This window comes from Manihot esculenta, chromosome 3, assembly GCF_001659605.2.
Source record: "Manihot esculenta cultivar AM560-2 chromosome 3, M.esculenta_v8, whole genome shotgun sequence".
Lineage (NCBI taxonomy): Eukaryota > Viridiplantae > Streptophyta > Magnoliopsida > Malpighiales > Euphorbiaceae > Manihot > Manihot esculenta.
In genome coordinates, this window is record NC_035163.2 from 19,709,549 (window position 1) to 19,729,235 (window position 19,687).

The following is a 19,687-nucleotide window of genomic DNA, read 5'->3' on the forward strand; positions in this document are numbered from 1 at the left end:
AACAGCCCCATGTTCGGCGGCCAAACTTGAGGTTCGGCGGCCGAACCTGGAAATGCTCTCCTTGGTCTTTTCTTTTCAAAACTCCATTTATTTTCCATTTAAAACCATAAAATCATGTGAAAACATTTTAGAAACACATTTTACCCCTCTAGAAGACTCTGGCATCTTCAGAAATTCCAGATTCCAACGGAGATTCCGCCGGAAGGTAGGGATTCCGATGTTGGAATCTAGCCGGGTATTACAGCTGCAGTGTGTGCACATCTTTGAACAAGGAAAGAAAGATTTGTGGTTTGAATTTCAAATAATCTTCTGACTGAGCTTTCCTTATTCGCTTTTACTTCTGCACTTCCCTTATTTGAAAACTTTCCTTTTCTAAAAACTTTCCTTCTTTGAAAACTTTCCTTTTTTGGCACTTTCCATATTTGGCACTTTTTGGCAGTTTTAAGAGTATTTTCTCGAGATTGTCTCTTTACACCTAATATCTGCAAAACATTATTAAAACAACAAAATTAGGTAGAAATGGTGTAAATAAACATCAAGAACATAATGAGAAAGTGGACTAAAATGTGCTCTATCAATCAAGCCTCCTAAGAATTTCACTCTGTCTTGGGAGAGCATGAAAGCCGCCCTGGACGCTTTCCGGGCTGGGCGATCAATGGCCGACACTACTTAGGAGGTGGCTCGTGTTATTTCTTCCAGGTCGACGGACAGAACTGTTCCTCCTGCCCTGGCTTCCTCTCGCGTCCCTAGGCTAAGCTCTAAAGACCCACACCCGAGGGTTTCCAAGCCTTCCTGCCATAGCAAGGCCAGGACTGCCCCTCGACTTCTTATGGCTTCTAAATCTAGGCAGTCTTCAGCTCCGACCTCTCTAGAGCTCGCCGCTATTGAGGAACAATCTGAGGTCGTGCCGCCTGCAAGGGCTGAGGCCATTCCTACTTCCACAGATGTTCTAAGAGAGAGTGCCGAGATTATCCCAACTGAGGGTGAGGTTTCTGAGGGTGGAGGTGAAGTTGCCTTGGCGAGCGAGGTTACCCCTGCCATTGAAACCGAGGCAGCGCCCAGTGGTGGGGACACTTCTAAGGGCGGGGCCAAGTCCAGACCAGCTCCTGCTGCTTTTTGTCCCAAGAGGGCCACTGCCAGCGATGCTGTTGCTCAAAAAGGGGTTGCTGGCAAGCGAGCTCCTCTTTCGGAGGCTATACCTGTAGCTCCGACCTCAAAGAAGGCCCGCGAGACCCAACTGCCTACCCCTGCGCTCCCACCTCTGGAGAAAGGGAAAACGCCAGTGGGGCTTCTGTCCTCTGCTCCGGATAATGAGGTATTGAACGCTGAGGAGATCACCCCCCAGTCCCCTGCGAGCACTGTCGTCGAGCTGCTTCGGGAGAGGATATTTGGTGGGGTTACTGAGGCTTCGGACTCGCACCTGCTCGCTCTCACCAACCTTCTAGCCTGCTCTACTCGGGAGCAGGTAGCCTTTCGCTCTCGAGCTAGGGAGCAGTTGGGAGACACGGCCAGGGAGATGCTCCTCATGATGAGTTGTGCGCTTTTCCTTCTCTTATTTTATGTCATTACTCTTACTGTTTCTTCTTGTTTCATGGGTTTTTATTTTCGCCAGGTGATGGGCATTTTCATGGAAATTGATGCCCGGGACCGTTCATTCTAGAACTCTGTTGACCGCCAAATCGAGGAGGCTCGTTGCGAGGAAAATCTTTCGGCCACGAGTGATGCCCGGGGTCATCTTGCTGTAGCCCAGGAGCATCTGAAAACCCTCCAAGGGGAATTGTCTTATACCCAAGATGCTCTCAAGAGGGTTGATGAGAGGGCAGCTGCAGCAGAGGTTCACCGTGACGAAGCCTTGGAGCAGCTGTCCTCCCTGGTGGAAATCCAGCGGGAGAGGGACGAGGCTGTGGGCCAAAGAAATGAGGTCTGGCATCAGTATAAGGCGCTGAAGGTAGATTATGATGGGGCTTAGGTCCGCTATGATACCGTGATGGCTCAAAGGGATGAAGCCCTGGCTCGAATAGTTGTTCTCGAGTAGGAGCTGAGCAAGCGTGCTGATAATCTCAAAGACCTGACTTTGGCAACAAAGGATTCAAAGCTTCAAAATCAACAACTCTGTCAAGAAGTTAAGGCTTTGGAAAGGTGGTGTTCAACCCTGCTTGAGGATGCCAAGCTTGCTGAAGATAGGGTCGGCGTGTGAGGAGCGCTTGCAGGAATACAAGGGGTCTATTGAGTTGAGGGCAGAGATCGATCAGGCCTGCCAGAGGTGTTTACTGGAATATAAGGACTCCTCGGAGCTGAAAACTAAGATCGAGCAGGCCTGTGAAGATCGTCTTCAACGTTACAAGGATTCCTTCAAGCTGAAAGCAAAGATAGAGAAGGCCTGTGAGGCACGGCTTGCGGACTTTAAAGCTTCTAATGAGCTGAAACAGAAGATATGGAACAGAGGTTTCTGCATGTTCGACTTCGGGTTCAATCGGGGTCTAAAAGAAGCCAGGGATGCCCCCTCCACCCCACTAGCTCAACTCCAAGCCCCTAAAGTGGACTCTGATGGCGAGGAGGTGTGTTATGGGGAGGATGACAACCCTCTACCTAAAGGAGCTTCTCGCACAGCAACTGGACCTTTTGAAAGGGATGCTGAGCTAGAGGGAGGAGATGAAAGAGAGAGCGGCGAGTCTAAGGAGAGCGATGCCATGCCTCAGGAAGAGGATGCCAAGTCCCAGGAAGAAGATACTAGACCCCGAGGAGGGGAGATAGTGCCTTTCGTAGGTATTGGGGGGTCAGAGCAGGATGGTACTGATGGAGCATATTTTAGTCCACTTTATCATGATGTTATTGATGTTTATTTGCATCTTTTCTACCTAATTTTGTGGTTTTAATCATGTTTTGCAGATATTAGGTGAAAAGAGACAATCCGGAGAAAATGCTCTTAAAATTGCCAAAAAGTGCCAAATCTAGGAAAGCCACCTTCGGAAGCACTTTCGGAAGCCGAAAGTGCCCTCTAGATCAGAAACTCAACCACCTTCGGAAGCACCTTCGAAAGCCGAAAGTCTCGTCCAGAGCCAAAAGTCACCCATCTTCGGTGGCACCTTCGGCGGCCGAAAGTTTGCTCCAGAGCCAAAAGTCCAGCCTCTGAAAATAAGCTTAGGCGGCCAAAAGTCCCCCTGAACTGCCTCTTCCTTATTCAAGAAGCCAAATCTTGGAGATCACATGTTTCCCACTTCATGTCATGCACATTCAAAATTCAAAAGAGAGGCTCCACCTTCCTCTTTAGTGCATGAGTGGCAAGAATAATGTGAAGGAAACTTCTTGGACACACTTGGGCAACAATTAAAAGACCAAAAGTCCTTGCAATGCACATAGAAGACACATATAAGACCAAGGGCACTTTGGGCAACCTCAAAAAGATGCATGGACACCCAAGAAACCCTAGGCAGCCTCCCAAGACTTATTTAAAGGCCTTATGAAGACAAGAAGTAGCAGATTTCAGACTTGGAAGAACTCAATCACCACCAAGGTTCGGCAGCCGCTCCTCCTCCACCTTCGGCCGCCGGTTCCTCCTCCCTTCTTCTCCTCTTTCACGTTTTATTTTTGGTTCAGCAATGAGTGGCTGAAACCCTTAATTCTAGTTGAAGTTTGGTTGAAACTAAGGTTGTTTAAAGGGTTGTGAGATCTGAACATAAAGTGTTTGCTTTTGATTTGTTCAATATTCATACAATTGTGTGCTTAATTCTAAGATTGCTTTGTTGTTTTGATCAAATTGGCCACTTGATTCTTGATTGTAAAGTTAATTGATTGTTAGTTAGGATATTTTTTAGTCCGTAATTGCTGGAAATATTCTGACCTAAGAACACTTGGTGTAAAAACTAAGGAATTGTATGATCTAGCAACATCTCATGCGTTTGAGTAGCTAGGGTTGGATCTCTCTCTTTCTTCATGCAATTGACAATTGTTTTGATGCCTAAGGCCCAAGGATATTCCTTGGCAATTTGTTAATTAGTAATTGATTAGAGGACGTTCCCTAATTGATTTAATCATAAGGAGAGACATGGTGGTGAGAAGCGTTTTCTATCCCCATAACCAATCTATTGAACCAATTAAGAGAACATAAGTTTCAATGATCAACCCAAACAACCAAAGTGGATCCATATCTTCAACTAGACCTTTCTCATATTGATTTCTTTAATTTATTTCAATTGCTTGCTGTTTTAATTACTTTCAATAGTTGTTAGTGAAATCAATCTCAAAACCCCCTTTTTACTTTATTGCACTTTACTCTTATTCTGCTTTCAGTTACTTGCTTTCAATTGTGCTTTCAGTTGATTCTTTTGATCTTGTTTGGGAAAAATAGATAAGTATTCAATTCTCTGTGGATTCGATCCTTTACCACTATCTGCAGTTGTAAGATTGTTGATAACCGTAGAGGTTATTTTTGACCGGCTTCGACAACTGCGAGTCAAAAATTGGCGCCGTTGCCGGGGAATTGATTTAACTTGTTTATTTTTCTTTCATGACCAGATCTGAACACAGGGACACTCTGCCCTTTGATCCAGAAATTGAACGCACCCTCAGAAGATTAGGAAAGCAAGCTACCGAGCATTCTGCCCAACCTTCGGCCGCCGAACTTCATCAACCTTTGGCTGCCGAACCTTCCTTGCTCCAGCAACCGAACTTTGCACCAATGGCAGAACCCAATGCACAAGCTACTGCTCCTAATGGACATGCTGTCCAGAACCAAATAATCCAAGAAAATCCAGCCATAAGACCACAAGTGCCAAGAGAAAGAACAATGAGAGAGTTAGCAACACCTGTAGGTGATCAAGCACCTCTTTGCATCACCTATCCACCTCTGACAGTTCCCTTTGAACTGAAGACAGGTTTGATTCATCTTCTCCCTAAATTTAGAGGTTTGCAAAATGAGAACCCACACAAGCACTTGAAAGAGTTTAACATTGTTTGTTCATCTATGAGACCTCAAGGTATCTCCGAAGATCATGTTAAATTAAGAGCTTTTCCCTTTTCATTAGATGACTTTGCTAAGGATTGGTTATTTTATTTGCCACCTGGATCTATAACTTCTTGGGATGGTATGGTCCAAACTTTTTTTGAATAAATACTTCCCAACATCTAAGTCAATTGGCATAATAAGAGAAATCACTAGCATAAGACAGAAACCAACTGAGGATCTATATGATTACTGGGAAAGGTTTGAAAGACTATGTACAGGTTGTCCACAACATGATATGTCAGATATGTCTCTCATACAATTCTTTTATGGAGGATTACTCTCATCAGAAAGAAAATTCATAGATGTAGCTTGTGGAGGATCCATTGCAGACAAGACACCTAGGGAGATGCGAGAGTTGATCTCTACACTTGCAGCCTCATCTAGGCAATATGGAGAAGAAAAGCAAATGCAAAGAGGAGTCAATGAGGTAAGTTCACCTACTATTTTTGAACTGACAGCTGTTATGAAAGATTTTGCCATAGGACTGGTTCAACAGATGCAAGCAACCCAGCCACCTAGGCCATGTGGTATTTGTTCATATGTAGGACATCCAACTGATCAGTGTCCTACACTCTAAGAAGACCACCAGCAAGCAAATTCCATTGGAGGGTATAACAACCAGTCTAGACATGACCCACATTCCAACACATATAATCCAGGCTGGAGAGATCACCCCAATTTCAGCTATGGGAGAGCTAACAACCATCAGAACTACCAAAGAAGTCAAGCTCAACCAGCACCTCCAAATGTCAATAATACTCTTGATGAGGTAGTAAAGACTATGCAAATGATGCAACAGCAGATGGGACAAATGGCCACCTCCATAAACAGGCTTGAAGCTCAAGGAAAGTTACCATCCCAAACCGAGGCAAATCCCAAACAAAACGTAAGTGCCATTACTCTGAGGAGTGGAAAAGAGCTTCAAGATGCCAGATATGAGGAAGAAAAGCTAGTTGCACAAGAGCCTACCCCATCCGAGACACCCCTTGCGCCATCTGCGCGACCCCATCTCCATGAGCAAGCCAGCCGAGCCCCACCTACAATACCTCCTGCACAGAAGACTGATCAAAAGGTAAGCTTTCACATTCCACCTCCTTTTCCAAAGAGGTTTGAAAGAACACAAAAAGAAAAGGAAGAAAAGGAGATCCTAGAGACTTTTAGAAAAGTGGAAATCAACATACCACTGCTAGATGTTGTTAAGCAGATTCCGAGGTACGCAAAATTTCTAAAAGAATTGTGCACCAATAGAAGAAAGCTAGCTGCAAGAGAAAAAGTAAGTGTAGGTGAGGTTGTTACTGCTGTTATTAAAAGAGAACTCCCTACTAAATGCAAAGACAAAGGTATGTTTGCTATCTCTTGCAAGATTGGGAATGTTGGAATTAAGAAAGCCATGTGTGATCTTGGTGCATCCATAAATGTCATGCCTCTTTCCATCTATAAATCTCTGAATGCATGTGCACTGAAAGACACAAGAGTTGTGATTCAATTAGCTGATAGGTCTGTGGTATATCCCATAGGTGTTCTAGAAGATGTGTTAGTCCAAGTAGATGAACTTGTCTTTCCTGCAGATTTTTATGTGATTGATACTAAGGAAGATAGTTGCAATGCTAGTTCTGATATCCTTCTTGGACGTCCTTTCTTGAGTACTGCTAGAACTAAGATTGATGTGCATGATGGTACTTTGACCATGGAGTTTGAAGGGGAAGTCATTAAGTTTAATGTCTATGATGCCATGAAATATCCACATGATATGTCCCCTGTTTATGGCCTTGATATTGTTGACTATTTGAGCTAGGAAGTTTTTGATGAAAAATAAGATGATATTCTTAATAGTGATTTCTGCAGAGATACTGATCAAGTACAAATCGAGAGCCAGAAAGAACCAAAACTCAAGGAAACAGTTGCAGTATCCAATAGATTGATGTTGTGCAGATTGAAGACATTCAGCCGCTGAATCCAGACCACTTTCGGCCACCGAATCTGACTGCCTTCCAGACACAAAATCCACCGCCATAGCCTGCCCAGCACACTGAAAACTTTCGAAAGCCGAACTCTACTGACTCTCGGCCGCCGAACTCAGCAACCATTCGGCCACTGAAGCTGAACTCCCTTCAGCCGCCGAACCCTTCACCTCAGATCCCATCGCCTGCTGAAACTACTGACATTCGGCCGCCGAACCCCACCATCCTTCGGCCCCCGAAGCCTGTTCCACAGCCTCCAACACAAGCAAGCTCTTCCAGTCCTCCTTTGCAATCAAGCCAGAAAGCACCAGAATCAGATCTGAAGCCTCTCCCAGACCATCTAAAATACATGTACCTAGGCACTGATAAGACACTACCAGTAATAGTATCCAATGAATTGAGCCCACAGGAAGAAGCAAGCCTCTTGAAAGAGCTACAGAAGCATAAAGGAGCCATAGGGTGGACCATAGATGACATCAAAGGTATTTCTCCTTCCACATGCATGCAGAGAATACACAAGGAGGATGAATGCAAGCCAGTTAGAGATGCTCAAAGAAGGCTGAATCCACCTATGATTGAGGTAGTAAAGAAAGAGATAGTCAAGCTCCTAGATGCAGGTATCATATACCCAATCTCTGATAGCAAATGGAATGGATGGAGAGTATGCATGGACTATAGAAAACTAAATGCTGCAACAAGGAAAGATCACTTCCCACTACCATTCATTGATCAGATGCTAGAAAGGCTTGCAGGTAAGTCTCATTATTGTTGTCTTGATGGTTATTCAGATTTTTACCAGATTCCAGTTGCCTCAGAGGACCAAGAGAAGACCACCTTCACTTGTCCCTTTGGCACTTTTGCCTTTAGAAGAATGCCATTTGGACTATGCAATGCACCTGCCACCTTTCAGTGATGCATGATGAGCATATTCTCTTACTATGTGGGTAAGACGATTGAAGTGTTTATGGATGATTTCACAGTACATGGTAACACTTTTGAGGAATTCCTTGCTAATTTGGAAAAAATCCTACAAAGATGCCTTGAATCTAATCTTGTACTTAATTATGAAAAATGTCACTTTATGGTTAATCAAGGTATGGTCTTAGGACATGTTGTTTCAGCTAAAGGCATTGAAGTGGACAAGGCCAAGGTAGACACAATTAAAAATCTGCCTTACCCTACAAATGTTAAAGACATCCGTTCCTTCCTTGGACATGCAGGATTCTACAGAAGATTCATAAAAGACTTTTCCAAAATCACACAGCCATTATGTAAATTGCTTCAACAAGATGTTACATTTGATTTTGATGCAGATTGCAAAAGAGCATTTGATCTGATTAAAGAATTGCTTGTGACCGCCCCAATTATTCAAGCACCTGACTAGAACATGCCCTTTGAAATCATGTGTGATGCAAGTAACTATGCAGTGGGAGCAGTCTTGGGGCAACGTGTGGGAAACTCGCCCCACGTCATTCACTATGCCTCTCGCACCTTGGATGCCACACAAAGAAACTACACAACAATAGAAAAAGAGCTCTTAGTTGTTGTGTTTGCCTTAGAGAAATTCAGACCATATCTCTTGGGCACTAAAGTCATTGTTTATTCTGACCATGCAGCTTTGCAATATCTGATCAAGAAAAAAGAAGCCAAATCAAGACTTATTAGGTGGATTCTTCTCCTACAAGAATTTGACCTAGAGATAAGAGACAAGAAAGGGAAAGAAAATCTTGTAGCTGACCACCTCAGCCGACTTCCATCTAGCTCTACACCTTGTCCAATCAAAGAAGAGTTCCCAGACGAACATCTGTTCGTCACTCATTCAGCCTAAGTAAATCGCACACCATGCACCACACCCTAGGGGAGTATTCAGTTTCCTTTGTTCTTTTATGTTTCTTATACATTGAGGACAATGCATGATTTAAGTGTGGGGGTGCATATCTCTCTCCTTTTCTCTTCCTCTTCTTCTTCTTCTCCTCCTCTCTTCTTCTTTTTCTTCCCTTCTTCTTATGCAAATTCACAATGCTTTCAAATTGCAAATTTTTTTCTTTTCCCCTTTCAAGTTTGCGTTTCCTTTAGTTTGAATAGCCACAGTTGAAATTTTTCATTTTAGTTTGTTTTTGCTTTCAATAAAACACACACAACCACAACCTTCCTCTTCTTTTTGTTTTGCTCTACTCAAACTGATGAACTATGTTGGATAAGTTTTTTCTTTCCATGACCCCATTGATGTGATGACTCTTTAAACTTATGTTGAATCAATTGCAGTGAGTTATATTCATGTTTGAGAATTGCCTTTTGAATTGAATCTTTGAGCTTGCCATGGTGAAAAATATATTGATGACCCTCAATTGTTGAGAATAAATTGAAAGTTGTGTGAATGAACTTAATATGACTTGATTTCGCAATTGGTGTTGATTTGCCCAAATAAAGAAAATTCAGCAAAGGTAAAGACCTCAAAAGCACAAATTCAAAAATTGTTCCAATGGTCAAAAGACTAAGAACAGAGCTAGTAGCCACTTGGACAGGTGACCAACTGAAAAATATAAACCATGACATCAAAAATAGGTTGGTGACCTTTCCAAGCAAGATCAAAAGTGCAAAAGCTTGAATAAAGTACTTCAAGGTAAGGGCAAGTCACACCAAAAGCTAGAAAAAAGTCTTAACCAATAATGTGCATGTATGGTCTCTCTTGAGGAAAACAAATCCTAACCATGGTAAGTAAAGGGAAACAAGAAAAAAAGGTGAGTAATCTTCATGCATATATTCTTCACTGCAATGATTCAAAATAGGTGTCTTGAGTAAGAGGTTAAGTGGAAATAAGGATCTAGAGCAAGGAAAGCTTATTTGACTATGTTTATTTGCTTGAGGACAAGCAAAAGTCTAAGTGTGGGGCTATTTGATGGAGTATATTTTAGTCCACTTTATCATGATGTTATTGATGTTTATTTGCATCTTTTCTACCTAATTTTATGGTTTTAATCATGTTTTGCAGATATTAGGTGAAAAGAGACAATCCGGAGAAAATGCTCTTAAAACTGCCAAAAAGTGTCAAATCTAGGAAAGCCACCTTCGGAAGCACTTTCGGAAGCCGAAAGTGCCCTCCAGATCCAAAACTCAACCACCTTCGGAAGCACCTTTGGAAGCCGAAAGTCTCGTCCAGAGCCAAAAGTCACCCATCTTCGGCGGCACCTTCGGCGGCCGAAAGTTTGCTCCAGAGCCGAAAGTCCAGCCTCCGAAAATAAGCTTAGGCGGCCAAAAGTCCCCCCGAACTGCCTCCTCCTAACATTTAAGATCATGTACTACAAAGGGATTAACAATCATACTATGGTCAAGCACAACTCTAAACTTCCATAAGCATCATTACATTACATTTCTATACTATACTTTTACATTACATCATATTCATGTCCACACTAGCTATTACAATAACATAACTCTACTCCAGCTGACCTCCTGGTCTACACTGTACCTGCAAACCTGGGGGTTAAGGGAGAGGGGTGAGCTATAAATCCCAGTGAGCAGAATAATAAAACATTCAATTTATCTTTCATGCTTTCATGAAATGCAACACAGCACAAACAAATCACATCAAGGATGGACTTGTCACCAATAGTCCTCTACATAGTCCAATCGTGCCAGGGGCGTAGAATGGGCCTCACTGGTCTTTCTCTTAACATAACATAACATAACATAACATTCCATAGTGCCAGGGGCGTAGAATGGGCCTCACTGGTCTTTCTCTTAACATAGTGCCAGGGGCGTAGAATGGGCCTCACTAGTCTTCCATACCATATCATCATCATAACATATCATACGAGGACTAAAGCATCATTCAACATCCATCCACATCATCATCAAGTTATGCAATGCAACATATTTGTGAATTCTAATGCATACAACCTAGTATATCTCATGGTATACGTGATGCATGTATCATGCTCAAAATTTACTTAATTGCTTTGAAACATAAAGAGTTATTCCACTCACCTCTGGCTGAAGCTCTAATGACTCTGAAGCAGCTATCTCACTGCTGAGGTCCTCAGTTCCTCAGGTCCGAACCTACACAGGTGGACTCAAATGAGGGACCAAACATCCATGAACATGACTCTAAAATACTCCTCAAAAACTCCCTAAAACACCTTAAAACAATCATAGAAATCATGCAAAGGAGGGCTGAACAGGACACTTTCGGCGGCAGGTTCGGCGGCCGGAAGGCCCTCTAGAGCCGAAAGTCATGCACCTTCGGCGGCACTTTCGGCGGCCGAAGGTTCCCTCCAGAGACGAAACTCATGCATGTTCGGCGGCACCTTCGGCGGCCGAAACTCCCTTTCAGAGCCGAAAGTCCACTTTCAAGGGCAGGGTTCGGCAACCAAAAGTTGGCCTCCACAGGCAGGTTCGGCGGCCGAAAGTCCCTTCGACTGCAGAACCTGAGTTCTTCCCAAAGGGCAGAAACTCAGCTCCAACATGCACAAAAGCCTCCCAACTCATTCAAACATGCATTTACCTATTCTACAATATGCATACTCAAGCACACAAGCTCCTAGGGGCTTCAAACTATCTTAAACCCCAACTACAACACATCAAACATACATATTCAACATACATTGCTCAAACTCAACATAAAAACTCATAAACTCAAAATAACCTAAACATGCATTTCTACCCCAAAGATCTTCATGAAACTCAACTAAAACAGGAAAAGAAGTATAGATCTACTCTTACCTCTTGAAGATCGAGAGGAGAGACGATCTAACTCGGAGATGGGGGAGATCTCACTCCTTAGGTCTCCAAGTTCCAAACTTGCTCTTTTGTTCAAATATCTTCAAAACAAAGGTGAAAACTTGTGAAAATCATGAAAACTCGAAGGAAGAAGCTCAAAAACAAGAAGGGACGGCGGAGAGCTCACCTTGGCCGAAAATGGGGAGAAAAGCTCGCCCGTTTCGGACAAGGGACCCCTTTATAGGTGGCTGGCCAGGCCACTTTCGGGGGCCTAACGTGCCTCCGCATGCATGCCATGTTCGGCGGCCGAACCTAGACTTCCCTCACTTATGCCTTCGGAGGCCTAAAGTACACCCGAAGTGCATGCATGTTCGGCGGCCGAACTTGAGTCTTCCTCACAAGGCTATTTTCATTAAAAACTTAATTTCTTTCTTGCTTAAAACCATAAAATACATTAAATCATTTTATGAAAACATGATTTTACCCTGCTAGGGGTTTCCGACATCCGAGATTCCACCGGACGGTAGGAATTCCGATATTGGAGTCTAGCCGGGTATTACATTCTTCCCCCCTTAAGAACATTCGTCCCCGAATGTTCACCAAACAATCAAAGCATGGCATAAAACATAAACATTCACATAAAGCACATAACACTTACTTTAAAAGAGATGAGGATATTGCCGGAGCATGGACTCCCGTGTCTCCCAGGTACACTCCTCAATGTTGTGGTGATTCCAAAGGAATTTCACCATCGGGATCTCCTTGTTTCTCAACTTTCTAATCTGGGTGTCTATGATCCGCACTGTCTGCTCAACATAGGTGAGATCTTCTTGGATCTCCACATCAGGCTCACTAAGAACCTTGCTCGGATCTGACACGAACTTTCTTAGCATAGAAACATGGAAAACCGGATGGATTCTCTCCATAGAAGCAGGTAAGTCCAACTTATACGATACATTCCCGATCTTTTGCAAGACTTCAAAGGGTCCGATGTACCATGGAGCTAGCTTACCTTTCTTCCCGAACCGAATCACCCCTTTCATTGGAGACACCTTGAGCAATACCAAATCCCCCTCCTGAAACTCTACTTGCCTTCTGCGGATATCTGCATAACTCTTTTGCCTGCTTGCAGCAGTCTTGATCCTTTCTCTGATTATGGGCACCACCCTGCTGGTGATCTCTACTAGCTCAGGCCCTGCCAAAGCCCTTTCTCCAACTTCTTCCCAACAGACAGGCGACCTGCACTTCCTTCCATACAAAGCTTCATATGGAGCCATCCCTATGCTAGCATGATGGCTGTTATTGTAGGCAAACTCCACCAAAGGTAGATGCTGCCTCCAAGAACCGCCAAAATCTAGCACACACATTCTGAGCATATCCTCTATTGTCTGGATGGTCCTCTCTGACTGTCCGTCCATCTGAGGATGGAAAGCAGTGCCAAAAATCAACCTGGTACCCATAGCGCTCTGCAGACTCCGCCAAAACCTGAAGGTGAACTGGGGCCCTCTATCAGATACTATTGAAGCAGGAACCCCATGCAACCTGACAACCTCATCAACATACACCTGCGCCAACTTATCCACAGAATAGCCACTCCTGACAGGGATGAAGTGAGCAGATTTGGTCAATCTGTCCACAATCACCCATATGGAGTCCAATCTGTTGGACGCCGCCGGTAGCCCCACCATGAAGTCCATAGCTATATTCTCCCATTTCCACTCTGGAATAGGTAGTGGGTTAAGCATTCCAGCCGGCTTCTGATGTTCCAGCTTCACCCTCTGACATATTTCGCAGGCTGACACAAACTGTGCCACTTCTCTCTTCATAGCTGGCCACCAATACACTCTCTTCAAATCTTGATACATTTTGGTGGCTCCAGGGTGAACACTGTATCTGGCATTATGAGCCTCCCTCATAATGTCTCCCTTCAGTCCCACGTCATCTGGTACACACAATCTATTCCCATAGCGGAGGATCCCCTTACTGTCAAATCTGAATTCTTCATTCTTGCCTGACTGAACAGTCCTGGCAATCTTCACTAACTCTGGGTCCTCGTGCTGTTTCTGAGCCACCTGCTCCAGAAACATGGGTGCCACTCTCATCTGGGCTATCAAAGCACCTGTACCAGACAACTCCAATTGTAGACCTTCATTGATGAGCTTGAAGAACTCCCTCACTACTGGCCTCCTCTCTGCTGAAATATGGGACAAACTGCCAAGTGATTTCCGGCTTAAGGCGTCTGCCACAACATTCGCCTTACCCGGATGGTACTGAATCTTGCAATCATAGTCACTGAGCAGTTCTACCCATCTTCTCTGCCTCAAATTCAGCTCTCTCTGACTCAGGATGTACTGCAGGCTCTTATGATCTGTGAAGATCTCACATTTTATCCCATAAAGGTAATGCCTCCACATCTTGAGTGCAAAGATTACCGCTGCCATCTCTAGGTCATGTGTAGGGTAATTCAACTCGTGCTTCTTTAGCTGCCTAGAAGCATAAGCAATCACCCTTTCATTTTGCATTAGCACACAACTCAGTCCCACACGGGACGCATCACAGAAAACCGTTAAGTCTTCATTACTAGTTGGCAGAGCTAACACTAGTGCTGAAGTCAACCTCCTCTTGAGTTCCTCAAAGCTCTCTTCACACTGGTCGGTCCACACAAACCTCTGGTTCTTCTTAGTCAGTCTGGTCATAGAAGCTGCAATCTTAGAGAAGTCCTAAACGAACCTCCTGTAGTAACCTGCCAAATCCAAGAAGCTCTTGATCTCTGTCACCGTAGTGGATCTAGGCCAGTTGGCTACAGCTTCCACTTTCTTGGGGTCTACCTCGATTCCATTTTCTGACACAACGTGCCCCAAGAATGAAATGCTCCTCAGCCAGAACTCACACTTGGAGAACTTGGCGTACAAGCCGTGTTCCCTCAAGGTCTGCAAAACCAACCTCAGATGATGGGCATGCTCCTCTGCATTCCTGGAATACACTAAGATATCATCTATGAAGACAATAACAAAGTGATCCAGGTACTGGCTAAACACTCTGTTCATGAGATCCATGAATGCTGCAGGGGCGTTGGTTAACCCGAACGACATCACAAGGAACTCATAGTGCCCATATCTGGTCCTAAATGTTGTCTTCGGTACATCCTCTTCTCTTATCCTCAGCTGATGATACCCCGATCTCAGATCTATTTTGGAGAAACAACCTGCTCCGGCTAGCTGGTCAAATAGATAGTCGATCCTTGGCAATGGGTACTTATTCTTGGTAGTGACCTTGTTCAACTGCCTGTAGTCGATACAAAGTCTGAGAGATCCATCCTTCTTTTTCACAAATAGCACTGGAGCACCCCAAGGTGAGGTACTCGGTCGGATGAAGCCTCTATCTACCAACTCTTGCAACTGCTCCTTAAGCTCCTTCAATTCTGCTGGCGCCATCCTGTAGGGAGGGATAGAGATCGGTCTAGTTCCAGGCATCAACTCAATTTCGAATTCTATCTCCCTAGCAGGTGGTAAACCTGGCAGCTCGTCTAGGAAAACGTCTAAAAACTCACTGACCACGGGCACTGAGGTGGGCTCTTTGACATGACTATCCAGCTCTCTCACATGAGCTAGAAAACCCTGACAACCCCTCCTGAGCAGCCTACGAGCCTGTAGGGCTGATATCAAACCTCTAGGTGTACTCCCCCTGTCTCCTCTGAAGACAACCTCTGACCCATCCTGACATCTGAACTTGACTACCTTGTCTCTGCAGTCCAAGGTAGCACCATGGGTAGATAGCCAATCCATCCCTAGAATGACATCAAAATCTGTCAAATCTAGAACCACAAGGTCGGCAGAAAGGCATCTCCCCTCAACAAAAACTGGACTACACTGGCAGACTGACTCTGCCACCGATGGGTCACACTTGAGTCCACTGACCCATAGGGGACACTCTAACCCAGAGACCATCAATCTCAACCTCTCGATGGCCCTCGGAGCAATGAAAGAATGAGATGCACCAGGGTCCATTAAGGCATAAACATCTGAGCAACCAATGATGAGATTACCTGCCACCATGGTGTTCGATGCATTTGCCTCCTGCTGTGTCATTGTGAAGATCCGTGCTGGGGCTGATGGACCTTCACCTCTGAAACCCGTTGAAGAAGAGGTTGCCCCTCGCCCTTTGCCTCTGCCACTAGCCTGAGTCGCGGCTGGAGCTACTGGTTGAGCCACACTACCAGAAGCTGTCTGCTGAGACTGTGCCATAAAAGCTGCTCTAGGACACTCTCGAGCCATGTGTCCCTCCTGCCCACATCTGAAGCAGGCTATCGTCCCAACCAGACATAGGCTATCGTCCCAACCAGACATACACCCTTGTGCGGCTTCCCACACTTTCTGCATACTGCATTATCTGCACCTGAGCTCGAGCCACTTCCTAATCCCAGACCTGACTTGATCTTGCTCCAGAACTTGTTCTTCTTTGACTTCTTGGTGGTACTGCTCCACCTCTTACTAGCTGAACCCAGAGAAGAAGGGTCCAACTTGCCCCCACCAGGGGTCTTGGAACCAGAAGGCTATGCCACTGACTGTTTAACTTTTTCCTCGATTATTGCACTAGCCTCCATCCTCCGAGCCATATCCACTATGGCATGGAAACTCTCTCTCTCTGCTGACTGAATCAAGGAGGAATACCTGGAATGGAGCCTCATGATATACCTCCTTGACTTCTTCTAATCTGTATCCAGATTCTGCCCAGCGAACGGCAACAGCTCCAAGAATCTGTCTGTATACTCATCCACACTCATCTCATCTGACTGCCTTAACTGCTCAAATTCAATCATCTTCAACTCCCTCGAACTGTCAGGGAAAGCCCATCCTGCAAACTCATTTGCAAACTCCTCCCATGATAGGCTGTCCAACCTCGGGTTCACATAGTTCTTAAACCACTCTCAGGCCTTCTTGCATTTCAGTGTGAACCCAGCCATCTGAATGGCTCTACTGTCATCAGCTCCTATCTCATCTGTAATCGTTCTGACCCTCTCAAGATACACAAACGGGTCATCACTGGTTTCATACTGGGGAGCATCCAGCTTCATGTAGTCGGTCATCTTGACCTTGCTCCCTTCAGATGAGCTAGGTTTAGGCATTTGAGTTTCTGGGACAGTAGGTGCTGCTGGTGGTGGAGGAGGTGCAGCATCCCCTGGGGTAAGGTTTGTTGTACCTGAGTAGAAGGACAGGGGTGGGTACATAGGGTACTGTGGGTATGGTGGGTAGAAAGGTGGGTATGGCATGTGTGAGTGGTAAGGGCTAAAGCTGGGGTAATCCGATGTACCTCCCATCGAATACTCGGGATTCTGAGAAAAGGGTGGGTACCGGGGTGGCTGAACAAATCCCGAGGCCTGAGTGCCTCCCTGGGACTCTCCCATGCCCTCTTTAGACATACTTACTCCAAGGCTGCCATCCCTCCTCTGATCCACATCCATATCATCCCCCACATCCTCTGACACTCCTCCCTGAACCGTTCCCCTTACTGATCTGCTTCTGTTCATATCCAAAGACTTTCTAGGGTCTCTCACTGCTCTTTCCCTGCTAGACCTGCTAGATATTGCCCTTGGCAATGCAGGGGGATGGGCACTGATGCCCTCATCCTCCGGTGGTACTCCAGTCAATCGTGCAGATCGACGAGTTCCTCTCATCCTGTTTACTGAAAAACAGCACACATCACATAAACATTAGCATCAAATAGTTCATATGCAAACACATGAACCGGCATCACATACATCACATACATAGCATATCATTAATGCACATACATATAATCATGGCATTTCACATCATCATTCAAGACAGGACTCTACATCCTATCCTAGTGGATACCAATCTGTAACGACCCGGAAACCAGACCGCTACCGGCGCTAGGATCCAGGTCGGCTTAAGGCCGCCGAGACCCGTAGCAAGCCAAACATTCATCCTGTAAACCTGTTTAATCCCATACATGATCAACAATTACATAAAAATTTTAAAACTTTCTCGTTGGTCATTCATTCACTCATTCATTCATTCTTTCATTCACTCATTCATTCATTCTTTCATTCATTCATTCCTTCACCAAGCTTAACCTGTGCATGCACAAAACATAACATAAAACCCCTCACTGGAGTCCTCACCAAATACTCCAATGGGGTAACATAACATACATTAAGCTTGGTTTACAATAATCATCATTTAACGTTTAAGATCATGTACTACAAAGGGATTAACAATCATACTATGGTCAAGCACAACTCTAAACTTCCATAAGCATCATTACATTACATTTCTATACTATACTTTTACATTACATCATATTCATGTCCACACTAGCTATTACAATAACATAACTCTACTCCTGCTGACCTCCTGGTCTACCCTGTACCTGCAAACCTGGGGGTTAAGGGAGAGGGGTGAGCTATAAAGCCCAGTGAGCAGAATAATAAAACATTCAATTTATCTTTCATGCTTTCATGAAATGCAACACAGCACAAACAAATCACATCAAGGATGGACTTGTCACCAATAGTCCTCTTCATAGTCCAATCGTGCCAGGGGCGTAGAATGGGCCTCACTGGTCTTTCTCTTAACATAACATAACATAACATAACATTCCATAGTGCCAGGGGCATAGAATGGGCCTCACTGGTCTTTCTCTTAACATAGTGCCAGGGGCGTAGAATGGGCCTCACTAGTCTTCCATACCATATCATCATCATAACATATCATACGAGGACTAAAGGATCATTCAACATCCATCCACATCATCATCAAGTTATGCAATGCAACATATTCGTGAATTCTAATGCATACAACCTAGTATATCTCATGGTATACGTGATGCATGTATTATGCTCAAAATTTACTTAATTGCTTTGAAACATAAAGAGTTATTCCACTCACCTCTGGCTGAAGCTCTAATGACTCTGAAGCAGTTATCTCACTGCTGAGGTCCTCGGTTCCTTAGGTCCGAACCTACACAGGTGGACTCAAATGAGGGACCAAACATCCATGAACATGACTCTAAAATACTCCCCAAAAACCCCCTAAAACACCTTAAAACAATCATAGAAATCATGCAAAGGAGGGCTGAACAGGACACTTTCAGCGGCAGGTTCGGCGGCCGGAAGGCCCTCCAGAGCCAAAAGTCAAGCACCTTCGGCAGTCGAAGGTTCCCTCCAGAGACGAAACTCATGCATGTTCGGCGGCACCTTCGGCGGCCGAAACTCCCTTCCAGAGCCGAAAGTCCACTTTCGGGGGTAGGATTCGGCAACCAAAAGTTGGCCTCCACAGGCAGGATCGGCGGCCGAAAGTCCCTTCGGTTGCCGAACCTAAGTTCTTCCCAAAGGGCAGAAACTCAGCTCCAACATGCACAAAAGCCTCCCAACTCATTCAAACATGCACAAAAGCCTCCCAACTCATTCAAACATGCACAAAAGCCTCCCAACTCATTCAAACATGCATTTACCTATTCTACAACATGCATACTCAAGCACACAAGCTCCTAGGGGCTTCAAACTATCTTAAACCCCAACTACAACACATCAAACATACATATTCAACATACATTGCTCAAACTCAACATAAAACTCATAAACTCAAAATAACCTAAACATGCATTTCTACCCCAAAGATCTTCATGAAACTCAACTAAAACAGGAAAAGAAGTATGGATCTACTCTTACCTCTTGAAGATCGAGAGGAGAGACGATCTAACTCGGAGATGGGGGAGATCTCACTCCTTGGGTCTCCAAGTTCCAAACTTGCTCTTTTGTTTAAATATCTTCAAAACAAAGGTGAAAACTTGTGAAAATCATGAAAACTCGAAGGAAGAAGCTCAAAAACAACAAGGGACGGCGGAGAGCTCACCTTGGCCGAAAATGGGGAGAAAAGCTCGCCCGTTTCGGACAAGGGACCCCTTTATAGGTGGCTGGCCAAGCCACTTTCGGGGGCCTAACGTGCCTCCGCATGCATGCCATGTTCGGCAGCCGAAC

At 44.7% G+C, this 19,687-nt stretch overlaps 1 protein-coding gene across 1 annotated transcript; it reads left to right on the forward strand.

Annotated features, from left to right (window-relative positions):
- Positions 1-829: 829 nt before the first annotated feature.
- On the forward strand, positions 830-1,969 carry LOC110611549. Its single transcript, XM_021751938.1, has 2 exons — positions 830-1,465; positions 1,661-1,969. Exons 1-2 carry the CDS (start codon positions 830-832, stop codon positions 1,967-1,969), a joined length of 945 nt encoding a protein of 314 aa, XP_021607630.1.
- Positions 1,970-19,687: the final 17,718 nt, after the last annotated feature.